General features: G+C 35.5%; 1 protein-coding gene across 1 annotated transcript in view; it reads right to left on the bottom strand.

Annotated features, from left to right (window-relative positions):
- Positions 1-19,621, bottom strand: part of LOC121417626 (leucine-rich repeat-containing protein 15-like) — an 82,920-nt gene continuing 63,299 nt past the window's right edge. Inside the window, exons 19-24 of the mRNA XM_041611362.1 lie at positions 17,117-17,185; positions 16,306-16,368; positions 11,687-11,761; positions 7,028-7,099; positions 1,236-1,322; positions 1-76 (exon numbers count right to left, since the gene is read on the bottom strand). Coding sequence (XP_041467296.1) covers positions 1-76; positions 1,236-1,322; positions 7,028-7,099; positions 11,687-11,761; positions 16,306-16,368; positions 17,117-17,185 — 442 coding nt within the window. The remainder of the gene's footprint in view (positions 77-1,235; positions 1,323-7,027; positions 7,100-11,686; positions 11,762-16,305; positions 16,369-17,116; positions 17,186-19,621) is intronic.

Here is a 19,621-nt window from a genome sequence, read left to right as displayed (position 1 = left end):
TTACAATTTTATGAACTTCGAGTTTCCACTAATTATCCTTCCTTCTACTTCCACTATTTTGCAATTAATGAAATCCCTGTATGGAAGGGGGGGGGAAGGAAAGAAAATATTTTTAAAATCTAATTAATAAATACTATATGAAAATATTATATGAAAAATCTTGCTAGAGAATTGGTTAAATGTCAGTCATGTGATAAAAAGTAGTTTGGCTATCAATCATTCACTCGCGGTGAATTTTTTGTTTCGCTGATCACTTCATCCCATAGCTTCATAATGCATTGTGTTATTTTGAGTTTGTGCAAAATAAGAGGCTTTTGCCACTCAATTTTTAGTTCCATTTTCTCCATTACATGCAGTAATGATCTAGTTGCATGCGCAGTCTACATACGCGCTAGTAGTAAATCATTACGCGAAATAACAGTGCTTTGCCCTTCATTTGTTTTGTTGTGAAATTCTTTTGTGAGGTCACAATTTACCCAATTTGAGCAAGAACCTGATGCTTGTGCACAATTTACATACATTCTAGCAGGAAAAAAAAACAGAGTTTAAGGAAACCTTAATCTCTTAAGATACAATTTCCTTCTTTTTGAGAAGTATAAATACCAGGGAACCATTGCATGAAACTTTTGCCAGAGTTTTTTCAAGTGCAATTTTCAATGGAATAATTTTTTTGCACAGTTTTTGTTTATTTGCCAGAGTTTTATTATGGCAAAAAGTTTTATGCAACGGTTCCCAGGTGATAATTGGTTTCTTTTTTTAATCGTTCTTCCACATGTGACATATAAAGCATAATTATATCATATTCAGCTCTTGATTTCATTTGATGAGGCAAACTATCTCTCTCGCGGTGAGTTGGATGTACTCGCTATCTTTCCTCAGATTTGCTTCGGAAAGATAGCAACATCCAGCTTACCTGGAAAATCATCACCTTCACCAACGGTGACTATTTGCTCACTATTACTGAATTACACAAATATCTCTGATATTTGGGGTGTGCTGCGTTGCCTATGAAATTGCCGCCAATGCTGACCAAATCACCATTTTGCATCTTCATCTCTATCCAACCAAACTTACACTGGAAAGCACTGAAGTGGGCCAACATTCCCATCACTAATCATTACAGGGTTAAAACACAGTTTCATATTTTACCCAGCATTAAAATAAAATATACTCACATTTCACAGAAAATACTAATTTTCACATAAATTTTTTTATTCTTCCTACATGATACCTACATGTCGGCATTTGGTAATTGACTCTGAAAAGAAATATCATGGAATGCTTGGTCTTCAAGTAACTCGATCCGCCCATTTACCCAAGACCTGGAGAAAAAAAATGTTTGTTTGAAACAATTGAAAACTACCTTTAAGAGAAACTGACTTTTCACACTAAATTTGCATTCAATCTAAACACACTTTCAATAGATTAAAATTCTGTTCAATCTGTAGAATAAAAAGCAGTTTGAACTTCATTTGGCAAAAGACAAAGTCTTCGATCAGCTCAAGTTTGATCAGGACAGATCACCAATTAGATCACCTTCACAGATCACCTTCTTTCTGAGGTCATGAACCAATTTTGAGAAACTTGTGTTTAATTTCTAGCTTTTAGAATTTACTTTTTTATTTTGAATACCAACACAAGTGATCGATCATGAAAAATAAAAGACTCTGAAATTTAACGAGATATTTAACAATTTGCATCTCATTAGAAATTAACAAATTAAAATTATTCTTTGATTCTGGATTGACTCAGACCTCTGAGACACTTCGTGATGCCGATGACCAATTATATCAATATATATAAATGTATATTTTTTCGATAGGATCGAAACCTTTATTTTGTATCCTTATTATTACAGTGCCACTGATATTTCGTGTTTAAAAGGTTCCTTCATATACAAATCATGGCTGAGACACTCAGAAATAAGAGTGTTCATTACATTTCGATTATGAATATTCATCAGATTCCGGTTGTAGGATTTGAATTCTCCAATCATCAACTCCATCATCATTGTCATCATTTTCATCACCATCATCATCATAATCACCAACAGCAAATTACATGATTGCGTGCGCTCTCCCTCTCTATCTTTCTCTTTCTTTTGCTGCACTCTCACAAAGTTACTGACTTTTCTGAGCTTTCTAAAAGGTTATTAATTTTCATAAAAATATTAAAAGATTGATCTACTGTGAAAAGGAAGGCGTGTTGATTTTACCCTGATGAATCATTTACCTCGGTTCATATAATTTGGAGTGATACTAGCATGGACCCCAGGAATTCCATCGATTTTGAGGTCAAAAGGACAAAGGTCAAGTCACCACCTTCCACTTTTGTTGCTTGACTAATAACTCCATTTTCCACGTTACAGGCGGGCGTATTATGTAATAATAATAATAATTATAAATAATTACATTTGTATAGTGCTTCAGTGCACCATCTACATTCCCTGGGGAGTATCCTGGCCAAGCAACGGTTTATCAGTGCGTACATGCCAATCTAATCACATTGACATTCACATCCTACTAGGTATCCATTTAACAGCTGGGTGGAAATTGACAAACGTGGATAAGTGCCTTGCCAAAGAACATACGTGCTGGGTGGGATTTGAACCATTGACCCTTGGTTTAAGAGTCAAGTGATTGAGCCACTACACCACCACACCTACACACTAATGATGTCCTTGAGGTCATTTGAGATAACTAATTTCCCATCTACATGTAACTGCGTTGTTCATTCGCTGGCAAACACTAAAAAAATGATTCGTTTTATTGGCACATGTTCAATTGGGAGGAGTTCAATCGTTTAAAACATTTAATTTGCTGGCCGGGGCATGCACATAATGCGCCCGCCTGTAACGTGGAAAACGGAGTTATTAGTCAAGCAACAAAAGTGGAAGGTGATGACTTGACCTTTATCCTTTTGACCTCAAAATGGATGGAATTCCTGGGGTCCATGCTAGTATCACACCAAATTATATGAACCTAGGTTAAGTTAAACTAAATTCATTGCATTTACAAAGACTTCAGGAAGGTGAGATGAAAACATGTTACTGAGACCTTGACCTTCGACCTTTTGATCTCAAAATCAATAGGCATCCTGTGATCCGTGCTAGTATTATACACACCAAATTATGTGAGCCTAGATTAAGTTAACCCTAAAAGGACTTGGGGGCCATCATGCCCCCCAACCCTTGGCGCAATATTTCGAAACGAAAAAAGATAACGCTGTAAAATTTTACAAATTTTTCTTTGAAGTCTCGCAAAACCTTGAGACCAACTTCGCAACATACGGATATAGCGTCACGATGGTATGTGACTTTTAACAAGACAATGTCATGCCGAAAATGGCACATTTTTAATACTTTTTTTACAAAGTCTAAGGGAGATGAAATTCATAAGAGGGTGATTGTTTTTTCATTCTATTTGGTCTGCTTAATTTAGGGTTTAATTGATAAATGGTCTGTTATAATTTCCATTGAAAAAGAGCAATGAAAAACGAAGAAATAAAAAAACAAAGAAATACATGTACATGTACAAAGGAAAAATTCACTTTCACAATTTTTCTTTATGGAAACCTTTAAATTAAATTTGAAAAAATGACATCTGGAATAAAAAAGAAAAACTAAAGTGAAATTGGATGTTAAATATGCAAATAATGTTTTCCATGAATAGATTTGCATATTTTATTCATAATAAATAAAAAATAATCATTTTCGGGAATTTTTTGTATTGGCTAGTAGTTGATGTGGAAAAGAATGTGCGAGCCAAATTTCGGCGTGATCACGTAAACGGCGGCCGAGATGCCCCTCCACTCTGCCCTCAATACATCTGAAATAGCCCAGTCCTTTTAGGGTTAAAGATAAATTCCAGTTTTCGTAATGATCTCAAAATGACTTTTTACAGAATCTAATATAATGACCATCCAAGTGTCTGTTTGTATATTGTGTAATTGCTGAGAAATAAGCAAAATAAGCGCAGATTCGGTCACTTCCGTCGGGTCTTTATTCCAGCAATAATAATACACTGTCCCACGTGTGCCTATCTGTGTTGGTGATCTTCAGTGTGAACATTTTTCAGCGTAGATTTCAAGATTTCACAAAGTTCAGTTTATGTAACTGTACCAGATCTAGATCCTCGATGATATTCTGACAATTAAGCCTGGTTTTACAGACTTTCTCATATGAAATCAGTGTTTACTGCAACTACTGGCATTTCTCTTTAAACACAAGTTATCGCATTTACAAAGAAAAGAAAACGGATGGATGGATGGATTCGTGATACTATAATACATCACGTAGGATGGGCGCATAAAAATGAATAAACAGCCTATGGAAGATATTTACCTTGTTCAAATAATCTATTCAATTACCTATTGAATAGATTCATTCAATTACAACTACTACTACCACACGGCCGTGATCTGGCAAAACTACGTAAGTCATTTTTTGGCGTTTTTCAGTTTTTTAGTGTTTCTTATAATATTGAATACGCTCTTTCATCTGTCAAAATTTCAAATTCTAACTCCAATTATTTTGGGAGATTCGAAATCCAGTTTTTGTAAAATTCTCTAAAAAATCACTAAATTTAAAAGGCAGAACTAAGTAAGTCGACTTACAAAAGTAGTTTTTCAAGCTTTGACGAGAATTAAAAGGCAAAACTATGTAAGTCTACTTACGTAGTTTTGCCAGAACAATAGCCGCAAAAGAAGAAGGTGATTTATCAGGCAAAACTACGTATCTCCCAAATTCTGCATTTTACCGGTCGCCCTCGTAAATTATACCGCAGAGCGAACGCGCAGCTAACTGTCTGCATGATGGTCTGCCGCCGCGGCTGCACATGCGTTTGCCGATTGTGTGTGCATGCTTCAATGTGTGTAACTTATGTGTAAAAATGCGCGGCAGAGACACCGGATAGTTTTGCCTGATAATTTCGCAATGTTTAAGAGATACGTAGTTTTGCCTGATAAGTCTTTGCCATGCGGAGGACATACGTAGTTTTGCCTGATAAACATTTGCCACGCGGCCGCGTACCTTGTGACATACGTAGTTTTGCCTGATAAACATTTGCCACGCGGCCGCGTACCTTGTGACATACGTAGTTTTGCCTGATAAACATTTGCCACGCGGCCGCGTACCTTGTGACATACGTAGTTTTGCCTGATAAACATTTGCCACGCGGCCGCGTACCTTGTGACATACGTAGTTTTGCCTGATAAGTTAGAACATACGTAGTTTTGCCTGATAAAAAGCTCGGAGTGTGTCATCGATTTTATCAGGCAAAAGTGCGTATGTTTTAAAAAAAGTGGAAAATTAGAAGATTAAATGAGTAAATCATCTAGTTTTTGGTGCCAATAGCTTATATAAGTTCCGCAGATCAAAGGAAAACAAAAAAAATCGATATACCATTTTCCACTTTTCCAAGAAAAGCAAAAGAAGCAATGTAAAATATTCAAGCTCGAACAGTGATGTAGTTTTGCCAGATCACGGCCGCACAATCACCAATACTAGTACTAATCCTACTCCTACTTCACCTTCTACTACTACTCCTACCACTAGTATGGTAGTGGATCATATTACTGAACACTTTTCATGAATTCAATCATATCAAACACATTATTCTCATAAAACTCACCAAACTTTCACCATAAATACACAATTATCTACAAAATATAAATATATAAAAAATTATGCAGAAATCGTTTTTCCTTCTACCGATATTACAATGTAGCTTCCAGTCGGACCCCTCTTTGCATGTGAAATATTTTGTCACTTGAAAAAGGCATCGTATTACCGAACGTGTGTTTTCTTTAGGAAAAGTTGAGATAACAACAAAAATAACTGATGAGATATTTTTACCATATATCATTATCTTTAGAATATTAAGACTTTGAAAATTTTTCATCATCTTTCTATTTAAGTTCCCTTTGGAAGGATGTTGCAAAGTTTTGAGCGTATGAAATTAATTTCTGACGCATACAATGCATGTGTTCGGTAATACAATGCCGGCCGGTAATACACTCACTCACTATACTACATGAACTACTACTATTACTGCTACACAGTAACTACTCCCACTACTATTTCTACTACTGCTACTACTACTATAACTACTACTACAACTACTACTACTACTACTACTACTACAACAATTACTACTACTACTACTACTACTACTACTACTACTACTACTACTACTACTACTACTACTACTACAATGACTACTACTACAACTACTACTACAACTACTACTACTACTACAACAACAACTACTACTACTACAACTACTACTACTACAACTACTCCTACTACTAGTAATACTACTAATTCTACTATTTCCACTACACTCTTCCCTTACCATCTATTCAGTCCATTAATGTTGTTAAATGCCTTCAAAGAAATATGAGTACCCTGAACGTTTTCTGCTACTGATACTACTACTGCTACTACTACAACTACTGATACTACTACTACTACTGATACTTCTACTACTACTGCTACTGATACTACTACTGATACTACTATTGCTACTACTACTACTGACACTACTACTGATACTACTACCGATACTACTACCGATACTACTACCGATACTACTACTGATACTACTACTGATACTGATACTACTACTACTACTACTACTGATACTACTACTGATACTACTACTGATACTACTACTGATACTACTACTACTACTACTGATACTACTACTACTACTACTACTACTGATACTACTACTGCTACTACTACTACTACTACTGATACTACTACTGATATTTCTACTATTACTACTACTACTACTACTGATACTACTACCACTGTTGCTACTACTACTACTACTAATACTACTAATCCTACTATTTCCACTACACTCTTTATCCGATCTAGGCCAGCCAGGGTATTTTGGGAGATATGGGGGGGGGCCTTGCAGACCTTGAGATCTCTGCCGTAGACTGTGCGAAAAACAATAAAAAGTTAGATTTGTGTGGAACAGGGCTTCGGCACCGAGTACAATGGCAATGATTCTCTTACCATCTAATCATTGCATTAATGTTGTTAAATGCCTTCGAAGAAATATGAGTTCCCTGAACGTTTTCAAAGTCTCTGTATGCATACATGTAAAATGGGGAAAAACAAACATGCATTAATATTTTGAAACTACACTGCATGACATAGTAGCTAGTGGTTCTCAGTCCAAAACATAATTTTGTTTTATCAATACATGTAGATAAAAGTACGCATGTACAGTTGTTGTAAACATGTTCGCTTCATGATTTTTCTGTATATTAAATTGCTTTCGTGTTTGATTTTTAATGAAATCTTTATATGAAGGAAAAAAAAGGTTGCATTCATCATAATGGCTTCCTATTTGTTCACACAAACATGTTCATATATAGCTTTATTTCACACATCTGTAATCTACCTGCCCAAAAGCAAAAAGTAGAATGCCTCTGGCGGTCTCACCTGCATCACGCAATTCAATATAGCAGCAGTGCTGACTTTGAAAACTTATAACTCGCACAAGATGTTCAGTGATACTGTATGGTTACTCTTATTTCCATGTTTCATGAACTAGACCAATACACTGACAGAGATATGATGGTAATTCAACAAATACCCCAACGTGGCCAAAGTTCACTGTCCTTCCATGAACTTATAACCTTGATCATGAGACCTGAAACTCGCACAGGATGTTCAGTGATGCTTGATTACTCTTATGGCCAAGTTTCAGGAGTCAGATCCTTAAACTTTCAAAGTTATGTTGGTAATTCAACAGATACCCCCATTATGGCCAAAGTTAATTGACCTTTGACCTTGGTCATGTGATCTAAAATGTGCAAAGGATGTTCAGTGATACTTGATTACTCTTATGTCCAAGTTTTATGAACTAGACCAACATACTTTCAAAGTTATGATAGTAATTCAACAAATACCCCCAATTCGGCCAAAGTTTATTGACCCTAAATGACCTTTGAACTTGATCATGTGACCTGAAACTTGCAAAGGATTTTCAGTGATACTTGATTACTATTATGTCCAAGTTTCATGAATCAGATCCATAAACTTTCAAAGTTATGATGGTAATTCAACAGATACCCCAATTCGGCCAAAGTTCATTGACCCTAAATGACCTTGACCTTGGTCATGTGACGTGAAACTCATGCAGGATGTTTGGTGATACTTGATTAACCTTATGTCCAAGTTTCATGAACTAGGTCCATATAATTATTTTCTAAGTTATGATGACATTTCAAAAACTGAACCTGAGGTTAAGATTTTGATGTTGATTCCCCCAACATGGTCTAAGTTCATTGACCCTAAATGACCTTTGACCTTAGTCATGTGACATGAAACTTAGGCAGAATGTTAAGTTATACTTGATTAACCTTATGGCCAAGTTTCATGTACTAGGTCCATATACTTTCTAAGTTATGCTGTCATTTCATAAACTTAACCTCAGATTAAGATTTGATGTTTACGCCGGAAAAAGCGGCGCCTATAGTCTCACTCTGCTATCAGGTGAGACAAAAATGGCCCAAATTCACAAAGGTGGTTTTGAAAACAATTGGTTGAACCCATGGTTTACACAGATTTCCTGTATAAATTACGCTTATTTAACACATACATGTATATTAAAAGAATGTCCAATTCTGATGCACACAACCAACACAGTGTGTGAAATTGATGCCTGTTACCATGGTTGAGTACGCTATTATATTCACGAGTCTATTGTTTTGAATTAATGAGTATACTGTTTTGATGAATTAACTGTTTTCAATAAATGAGTAGACTGTTTTCGACTGTGAATAAATCTTGATAATCAAATTGGTGTACTGTGACAAAAGCACGCACCAGTACAGTACAATCGATGGTTTTCAAAACCACCTTTGTAAGTTCGGGCTAATAAGTCCCACTGGAAGGTTTTCTGTAAAGAGGCAAAATAGCTATTTGGTCTTCAAAAAGCAAAAAAATCAGAAAATTTGCTCATGTGAAAGAGAAATTATTCCACAAACCTTGGAGATGTAAAGTTGAGAAGCAAGAGTTTCTTTGAGACCATTTGAATAAAAAAATAAAAAAAGTTCTAGGAATTTCGTTCTCAATGATAGACAACACACAGTATTGGTTCAGTTTGTGTTCCCTGCAATGTAATGATCATAAACATAGACTGGTAGAGGTTCTCATCTATCATGCTGAGATGCACCTGCAGAGTAAAGATCTAGCTGATATGTGGACATTTACCATTCAAGAGGCTTCAAGCCTTACATTGGACAGTGTGATAGATGGATGCTTTACCAGCACCGTCTTTGGAATAGACCCGTTTCCTAATGTAGTCAAATTTATGGATGTTTCTTCCCTCGGGGCCTAGTAACGAGTTATTCCATTAACCTGTACCTGAAAATGGTATTTCAATACTTGGAATCCACTTTGCATACATTAGCTGTTGCTATGTCGGGCAAACCTCAGGCAAGCTTTCTGGTTTTCAGAGGCAACCTTTGTTAACCTGGTATGCATAAAATTTGACTATGTTAGTAAACCGGTCTATTGAGGGCAAATAAACATCGCGCTAATGCCAAAATAAAAAAAATAAACAAACATTTTAAAAATTGATCACCAACACGAGTAAGGGATCTACAATATTCATCCATATTTTTATAAATTTGACCAGCCACCCAAAAAGCGGCAACAAGGAAGCCAAAATAAATTTTGATGTTTATATTGAGTGTAAAAGGCACATCCTATTAAAGTATTAACGTATAAGTCGTGAAAATTGTTTAACAATAACTCTGTAAAGCACTTGATTAAAGCAGAAGAGACCAAACGACAGCTTCAAAATGTGGGGTTCATAGAGCACTCTCAGTGCAATTTCCAAGCAGTCCACGAGATAGGGTGTCAAAGAAACTCTTGTACCTTGCATTTTATTCAACTTTACAACAGTGGTGTAGAGATGGGAGGCTGAGGTGCTTGCCCCCCCCCCCCCCAAAAAAGGAAAATATCACTACCAAGAAAACAGGTGGAGCACCTCTAGCAGTCTCGCTTGCATTACGTGATTCAATATCGCAGCTGCAGTGCTGACTTTGAAAATGACTATAAAATAATTATTCACAAAAACACCATTCATGTAATATTATCCTACTATGTTCACTGACCTTTAATGGCATTTGACCTTGATCAAGTGACCTACAACTTGTGCAAGATGAGCATTTATATTGAATTATCCATATGTCCACATTTTATTGACTATATCCATAAACTTTAAAAGTAATTATGATTATAATTATTAAAAAAATTACCTACAAAATGGCCAAAATTGATTGACCTTAAAAGACCTTCGACCCTTGTCATGTGACCTGAAACTCACATAGGATGTTCAGTGATATATGATTACCTTTATGTCCAAGTTTTATGAACTAGCTCCATAAACATTAAAAGTCATGATGGAAATTCAACAAATACCCCCATCATGCCCAAAGTTCATTGACCCTAAAAATGACCTTTGACCTTGGTCACATGACCTGAAACCAAGGAAGGATGTTCAGTCATACTTGATTTACCTTGATTCCAATTCATGAACTAGGTCCATATAACTTTTTAAGTTATATGATTTGAAAAAATTAACCTTAGATTAAGATTTGATGTTGACAACGACACCATCATCACCTCCAGAAAAGCGGTGCCTATAAACTCGCTCTGCTATGCAGGCATGACAAAAATGAGGAATTAAGTAAAGAAAGGGAAAAAAGAAGGGTGAAATACAATATTATATTCTGAATGTCAAAATCAATCACAAATTGGATTTTTGTCATCAAAAATGTCAAAATTTTTGATTGGTTGATTGCTCAGTCGCATTTTCTAAATTTGTCTGATGTGCCATATATGGCCCCCTCAATTTTTTTTGCTCCATACACCACTGCTTTACTACTTCAAATATTTAAACAGCGAAAGAAGAACTCTTTCAGATAAGCTCATTTTCTTATGTATTTTTTGTTTGTTTTGAAGACCAAATTACCAAATTTAACTTTTTACAGAGAACCTTCCCCAAGAACTTATTTATGTGTTTTGGGCTAGCAGGTCAAAATTATACATACCATATGGGCAATAGTATTCAACCCGGCATAATTCAAAGATTTGGACAAATTTCCCCAGATATTTAGAAATAGGGAATTTATCTCAATTTCATACTTTCGTTATTTCCAGGGTAATCTGTTGTTGGTATTTTCTTAATCTGCCGAATATATGCGCGGAGGATTGAATTATGCGGCAATGACCTTTTGCACTGAATTGCACTAGTATTCAACCTAGTGATGATAGATAGCGAATCTCAAAATGGTTTGGATTGCTAAACTAAGTCTAGATCTACGCAAGTCTCTGGCTTTAATTCTCTGTTTGGTCTCATCTCAAATAGTCTAGTCCATAGTCGGATGGGACAAGGGCAGATTGAGAGACAGGGCCATCTTTCATTGCTGGGTTTGAATATTTATGCCAAAAACAATCACCGTATAATTCGATAGCCCACGCACACAGTTGACGGGTGAAGAAAAAAATAACGCATAAAAGAAATAACCAGCATTTGCTCTTGGAAATAAGATAGGTCTGAAATTAAGGTGAATTCCATATTACTATACATTTGAGGAAACTCTCCAAACGGGTTGAATACTAGCGCCCTTACGGTACGCAATTTGGTATACTTACAAGGTATGTGCTGTAATCGAGGTAAAGGCGAAGGAGTCTATTTGAACTATTGGGTTATTTTTAAGGTCAATATACCTAGGAGTGAAATGAAAAAATATATAATGATCAACATGATAGAGGGTAAACTGTTATTCCATTTTGAAATAGCACATTTTTAGTTTGAATAATGATCTGACATTTTGTTTAATAATATTTGACATTTTATGGTTAGATGTACTGTGTTAAAAACAAACATTAGTTTGACAAAGCAAAAATAATAAGTAAATAAACTGGAAATGGGGGGTAACTGGGTATTAGACTTAAAGGCAATGCTCAGCGATAAAAATATCTAAATAGAGTCAAATTCACAGAGCAAAATGCTAAAAATTTCATCAAAATCTGATTACAAAGAGCGAAGTTATGAAATTTTTAATTTTAGCAATATATTGTAAAAACGGTTATATGCACGTTGTCATGAATATTCATTAGATCAGCTGATGATGTCATATCCCCACTTTCCTTGTTCTTATTTTATTACATTGAAATCATAATTGTTACATTTTTTCATACACATGTGAATGATATGTCTTCTTTAGTATGAAATAATTTGGAGGTAATGAATATCTAATGCATTTAATCAGCTGTTATTCCAAGATTTTGGTTCTTAAAGAAAAAAACTATGAATTTCATACAATAAAATGCAAAAGAACAAGAGTGGATATGACATCATCAGTTTGCTCATTGAATATTCATGAAGAAATGCCCAGAGAACTGTTTCACCAGAATAATGCAAATCTTAAAAAATGACATAACATTTTTATTCTTTGGCTGATTTTGATCAAATTTTCAGTGACTGAATTGTTTGTCTGTTTTTTTCTTAATCTGTTCAAATCATATTATTTTTCTGCCTGGAGTACCCCTTTAACAGTGTAATGATATTCAAGCACTGGGCATTATGGCGTTCGCCTGTAATCCAAGGTGCATGAGGTAGGGAATTTACAAAGTGATGGAGAGGCTTGAGGTTCAAGACCATGTTACATCTTTCGGATGGTGATGCTAAAGGTCGGTCCCAGATGTAAATAATCATACCTGATTGATACACGTCTGAAAAAACTCAATTACACACACACACACACACACACACACATGTGGCTTTACTACAGGTGAGCAGACTAATTGAATGCAGAAGAAAAACAAAACTATAATAATATAATAATAATCCCTAGCTGTACAAAGCCTATGAGAATTAAAGAATTCAGTGGTAAAAAGGGTAAACAAAACATCTATAAGCGATTTCGTTTCTCGCCCACTCATGAAAATAACCAGATATATTGTGATTTGTGAGGGCAGGAACAGAATTGCATCAAAACTTCATTGTGAAATACAGTAACTGGGATGGAATAACATTTGTCATAAGTCTTGCGAAGTAAACTTTGACTTTACCATGTAAACTTGTGGAGCCAAGATATGTGCAAACAACAGTATATGCGCAAAATTTCGCCAGGATTTTGTGCAAACGCCATGCCGGGGAATGTGCAAATCTGTCAAAATTCATCGACAGCATATGTGCAAACATGACAACGGGATATGTGCTAATGAAAAATTTTCACAGGAAACCTTGAGTAAAGACTACGTTATGTACCCTTGCTTTATAACAGAGTCTTGGTTTGGGGTCTTAATTTTGAAGGTTTTTTAATCACCGGTCTGGAGTAAAGACTACACTCTATATCCATCTTTATTCATCTATATCCATCTTTTTTCATCTATATCCATCTTTTTTCACATGAAATTGACTGGTTGCCAAATAAAAATAAGAACCCCCCCCTTTTTCACATAAATGAGACTGTGGGGTCTTGAAGATTTGTTTGAATAAATGGGTCTGGAGAATCGAGAATACGTTATATACATGTTCTTTATTACAGAGTCTTAGTATTGGATGATGGCGGGGCTTTAATAGTTTTGAATTTGTTTAATCAACCGGTCTGGAGTAAAAGACTAAACTTTATACTCATCTTATTCCACATGAATGAGACGGTGGGGTCTTGAATTTGATCTTTTTATTACTGATATACATGTAACACGGTCTGGGGTAAAAACTACATTCTATATTCATTTTTACAGGTTCTTAATTTGGTAGACGGTGAGGTGTTGCAGTTTTTAATTACTTCTGAAAAAAAATGCTTTAGTACAGGATCATCAAATTTTAAATAACCAGGTCTGGAGCATCAAAAGACTACACTCTATATCCATGTTATTCCAATCGATAGTGGGTCTTAGTTTTCAAGTTTTTAAGTTTTGAAATAACTGGGTCTGGGGTAAAGACTCTTTTCTCATTTACGCATGCTTTAGTACAGATGTCTAAGAGTTTTCAAGATTTTTAACATGTTTTATATAACTGAGTCTGGGGTACAGACCAATATATATACAGTGCGTCCCAGAAAAAACGAAACCGAGATTAAGCGATGATTTATCATAGCTTAATCATAAATACAATAGACAAATGACCTACCAATGTAAAGCTTAGAATCTCCCCTTTCACCTGATATTACTTAGATAATTCCCCATTCATGCATGAGTGAGCAAAAACAATTTGAAGAAAGGATACCAAAAACTCATTTGGCTGGGGGTATCTGAATTTCAAAAAAAAAATCAAATGACTAAAAGGTTCAATATCTGCTCTTTTATTTGATACCTCAATCACAAAAAATGGTCAAGAAGTTAAAAAAGTAATGTTCCCTCGAACGTGTTTTCACCGGTTTCTCACAGACGCTATCGCATGGTTCACATAAGACTTAATGCATGGCTGATCGTCAACAAAACATGATTGTCAAGTGAGTTTGAACACTAGCCTGTAGAACCTCTTAATTTGATGAAATTATTGAAATTCAAGTATTATTTCAAATAACCAGAACTTTGTTATTTCTTGACTATTTTCTGTAATTGAGGTATCAAATTAAAAATGTGGTTTTCTTTTTGAAACCCAAATACAGCCCGCCAAATTACTTTTTGGTATTCCCTCTTCAAATTGTTTTTGATCACTCATGCATGAGTGATAAATTATCTAAGTAATCTCCTTTTCTCTTCTTATCCTCTCTCTCTCTCCTCCCTCTCTCTCTCTCCTCCCTCTATCTCTTTCCCTCCCTCTCTCTTCCTTTTCCTTTTCTCTTTCTATCTATCTTTCTCTACCTCACTTTCTCACTTTTCTTTCTGCATGATCTGCTTTCAGATGATTAGGATGTGTGCTTGTATGGTGTGTTCGGCGTGTGTGTGTAAGAGTGTTGAATGATGGCCAGCCACTTTGTTTATCTTTTTTTCTTCCCCCGCCCCTTTTGTATATTATGTATTGTATCAATTTTAATGTGTTGTATATATGTTGGGCCCCAATTCACAAGCACTGCTTCTTATAGGGGTCCAAAACTTTCATTGTATTTTTCTTTGTTTTTATGATTGGTTGAATAAAAGATAAACTGAAATGAAGAAACAGAAAAAATTTCAGATGAAAGATGAGATTCCAAGCTTTACAATCGTAGGTCATTTGTCTATTGTATTTGTGATTAAGTTATGATAAATCATTGATAAATCTCAGTTTCGTTTTTTGTGGGATGCACCGTATATACATGCATACATACATATGTATATATAAATATATATATATATATAATATATAGTGCGTCCCAAGAAAAAACAAAACCGAGATTAAGCGATAAATATCATAACTTAATCACAAAAACAATCAACAAATGACCTACCATTCTAAAGCTTAGAATCTCCTCTTTCATCTGATATAACTTAGATTATTCCTTATTCGCGCATGAGTGAGCAAAAACAATTAGAAGAAAGGATACTAAAAAACTCATTTGGTGGGGGGTATCTGAATTTCAAAAATAAAATCACATGCCCCAAAAGTTCAATATCTGTTCTTTTTTTGATACCTTGATCACAAAAGATGGTCAAGAAGTAAAAAAGTTATGTTCCATCAAAACAATGATTGTATTTTCTTAATTTCATTAAATAAACGGTTTTCACCGGTTTCCCACAGAAGCTATCACATGGTTAACAAAAGACTTAATGCATCGCTGATCGTCAACAAAACGTTGTGTCGAGTGAGTTTGAACGCTAGCCTGTAAAACCTCTTCATTTTATGAAATTATTGAAATTCAAGCCCTATTTCAAATAACCAGAACTTTATTTCTTGACCATTTTCTGCAATTGAGGTATCAAATTAAAGAACAGATATTGAACTAATTAAAAATGTGGTTTTCTTTTTGAAACCCAGATACAGCCCGCCAAATTACTTTATGGTATCCCCTCTTCAAATTGTTTTTGCTCACTCATGCGTGAATGATAAATAATCTATGTAATTTCAGATGAAAGATGAGATTCTAAGCTTTACAATCCTAGGTCATTTGTCTATTGTACTTGTGATTAGGTTATGATAAATCATTGATAAATCTCGGTTTCATTTTTTGTGGAACGCACTGTATATATACACATATATATATATATATATCATATCATATATATCATGACCTCTGTCAACTTTGACCTTTGGCTTTCATACCTCCAAAACAAACTTTAACTTCATCACTCCTATATGCATATTTGGAACAAGTTTGAAGAAATAGGGAATAAAACAATACCTAAAATTGGCTCCATGAAAGGCATTCTTCTCAATGCGGCTGATACGGTTCCCGCTCAAACCACTAGAAATGGAATTGAAATTTGTAAGTAGATAATTCACAAATATTACGAATTACATACAAATAGAGGCTACTGAATGAATACTGAAACTAAATTATTCAAGGAATATTCATATTTTGAAAATTGATTTCTCTCATTGTTACTACTATAATCATTGCCATCATCACAAAAGTTATTTTTTATACAAATTTAGCTACCTCATTATCATTATCATTAACGGTTCCAAAGTGTAATGATAATAATAGTAAGCAGTTCTTGTAAGGGCATATCACAATTATGAAAAATGTCTCTATGCGCTCTAAGTGTAACACTCTAACACTCTAAGTGTGATAGTATAGAATTCAGTTATTTTCTGCTTGGTGATGATGAAAAAGAAAGAGGAAGAACAATAATGATGTTGATGACGGTGGTGAAGTTGTTGGTAATGGTGAGATAGTATGGTGATGTTGGTGATGATGATGGCGATGATGATGGAGATGATTATGATGAAGGTGATGATGGAGATGACGATGATGATAATGATGATGGTGAAGATGATGACAACGATGAAGGTGAAGAAGATGATGATGATGATTATGGTAATGACAAATATGATGATGATGATGATGATGAAAAAGGAGATGGAGATAATGTCAAGCATTAAGAACAGAAAATCTCCCCCCCCCAAAAAAAATAATAATAATAATAAAAATAAAAAGGATAAAAAGAAAATAAACCAATACAGATCTAAAAAAATATGGGTCTACTCACAAACTTTTTCCAGCAGAGTTCAGAAAAGTCCAAGACCTGATAATACCGATTCTGCTTCCTTTAAAGAGGCTGAAAATTCAACATATGAAGCACAATTTCAATGATACCGGCGACGAAAAGAAAAATCCATATTATATTTTTAAAAGTCAAATCTGAATATAGAAATACTCTGATTTTTTTTCCCAATTGATGGTGGGCCCGGCAGCCACTGTACGGGCAGTGCCAGATCAACATAGCTCTATCCCTTGAATTATAAAATGCCAATTAAGTAGGGGAGCAGCTAGGGATGTCACTAGGTGTCCTCCAAAAACCCTTGAATTTTCTTTGCTTGAAGGGCAGTGTCCAAGGCTGCAACGATTCTAATCCATCCTGAGACCAGACAGATCCCTTGGACAATCGCACAGTTTTGGTTCTTCATTTTTGTTTGTGTGTGTTTTTCAAATGTGGCTTCTTACCTCGTTGTGATCAATGACTTTGAAGACAAGGTTTGAAAGACTGACGGTAGTTGTTGGGTGCTGCTTCTAGCATGCACGCCTGCTTTTTTGATGCACGCCTTTTCTTGCATGTTCACGCAAATCCTTTTTGACAGCTGAAGCATACTTATTATTATTATTTGTTTGGCGTCACCTGTGCCTGGGAGGCGAAAAGCGAACTGAATCACTGTGACCCGCAGGTCTCTCCTCCCGATATAACTGATTGGGGGGAATGCAGTTGGACCACTACATCGGGGTTTCCCCCTACTCTTATACGAATAGTGCAATGGGTTCTTTACGTGCAAAGGTGGTGACTCTCCTCTACACGGGGCCTCCATTTAACGTCCCATCTGAGGGACGGAGTGTTTTCCATTGTAACATAGCCTGCATCTATGAAACATGGGAGAGACGTTTACACACAACACACTCGCTTCAGTCATCTGCCCGGGGTAGACTCGAACCCATGATCTTTGGTCGACGGGCAGACGCGTTACCGACTGAGCCAACATCGCTCTCTTTTTGCTTTTTGCACCAAATACACAAAGCAACACCGGGTTGGTTTATCTTGTGAACATATTCTGACATGAAATCTCCATTGTTATCTTTATCCTCCATCTATGACCGGATCCATTTGTTCTTAATGTTTAGTTTGAATGCCTTAAACTCCCTGCAGACATAGTTAACTCATTATTCTTCAAAAATAAATTAAATATCAATCAATACTCAAGCCACTCAACATGTAGCCTGCTATTCAAGTCAGCGTGATGTGCCAATCCTTGCATATTTCTTATTGAACCATACAGATACAGATTGATATTGTCCGTCCTCTCTATCACTGTCGTATTCATCTTAGCTTTTTATATCCAGTGCAGTGGCAGAGAATCATAATCCAAACACTTTGGTGATGGTGGTCACTAGTATTTTACCACAAATTTGTCAAATTCAATGGAGAAGTTTGATGATAGTACACAAAAAATATCCAGTTAGAAAAAGGTATAAGCGATGTTGTGTCTCGCCCAATTGTGAAAGTAACTAGAAATATTGTGATTTGCGAGGGCACGCAACAGAATGGTATCAAATGTTAATTAACTGGGATGGAATAACATCTGTCATAAGAGTCTTGCACATAAACTTTAATGTTGACCTCAAAATGACCTTTGACCTTACCATGTGACCTTTGAACACAATAAAATGAAGGTATCCTAAGTACAACTACATGTACAACCCAAGTTTGGTTCAAAAGTGACTTACGGTTGCAGAGCTATGTCATGACAATGACCTCAAAATGACCTTTGACTTTACCATCTGACCTCTGACTGTGCATTGATATGTAGGTCTCCTATTTGGTTGAAAAGTGACTTACGGTTGCAGAGTTATGTGTCATAAGAGTCTTGCTTGTAAGATTTAATGTTGACCTGAAAATGACCTTAAAGCTTACCATGTGACCTCCAACTGTAGCATAACATGCAGGTCCCCTTAACTTCATCTACCATCTAAGTTTGGTTGAAAAGTGACTTACGGTTGAGTTAAACTACATACAGTATGTAGACAAAGTCTGAACAATCAGTGTGGAACACAGTGTGAACATGCCTTAACCCTATCTAGGCCGGGGGGAGGCCTCGGAGGCCCCCCTCAACGAATCGCGCGATATTTTCTCCGTGCGAAATTTTTTGACCGCGCCACTCGCTGAGTTTTTACTTTCAAGTCTTGCGCAACTTTTGAGACCAATTTTGCGTCACCCGGGTATGTGGTTCTGAAATTATGCAACATTATGTAAGTGCATGTCAGACCGAAAATTGCTCAAAAACGTGATTTCGTGTACAAAGTCAATGCAAATTGTTTTTCCAACCAAATTTCATAAATGTATGATTATTTTTAGTTTTGCTAGTCTAAATGTATTCATTTTATGCTTTTTATGATCACAGAAGAGTCCCCAACAAATTTCATTGAAAAAACAATGAAAAACAAAAGGTAAAAAGAACAAAGAAATACATAAGAAATTGCAAAAAACAATATAATACATAAGAAAATG

This window comes from Lytechinus variegatus, chromosome 6 (genome assembly GCF_018143015.1).
Source record: "Lytechinus variegatus isolate NC3 chromosome 6, Lvar_3.0, whole genome shotgun sequence".
NCBI classification, from domain to species: Eukaryota; Metazoa; Echinodermata; class Echinoidea; order Temnopleuroida; family Toxopneustidae; genus Lytechinus; species Lytechinus variegatus.
The sequence above is the reverse complement of the archived record's forward strand: the minus strand, read 5'-3'. Positions and strand labels throughout refer to the sequence as shown.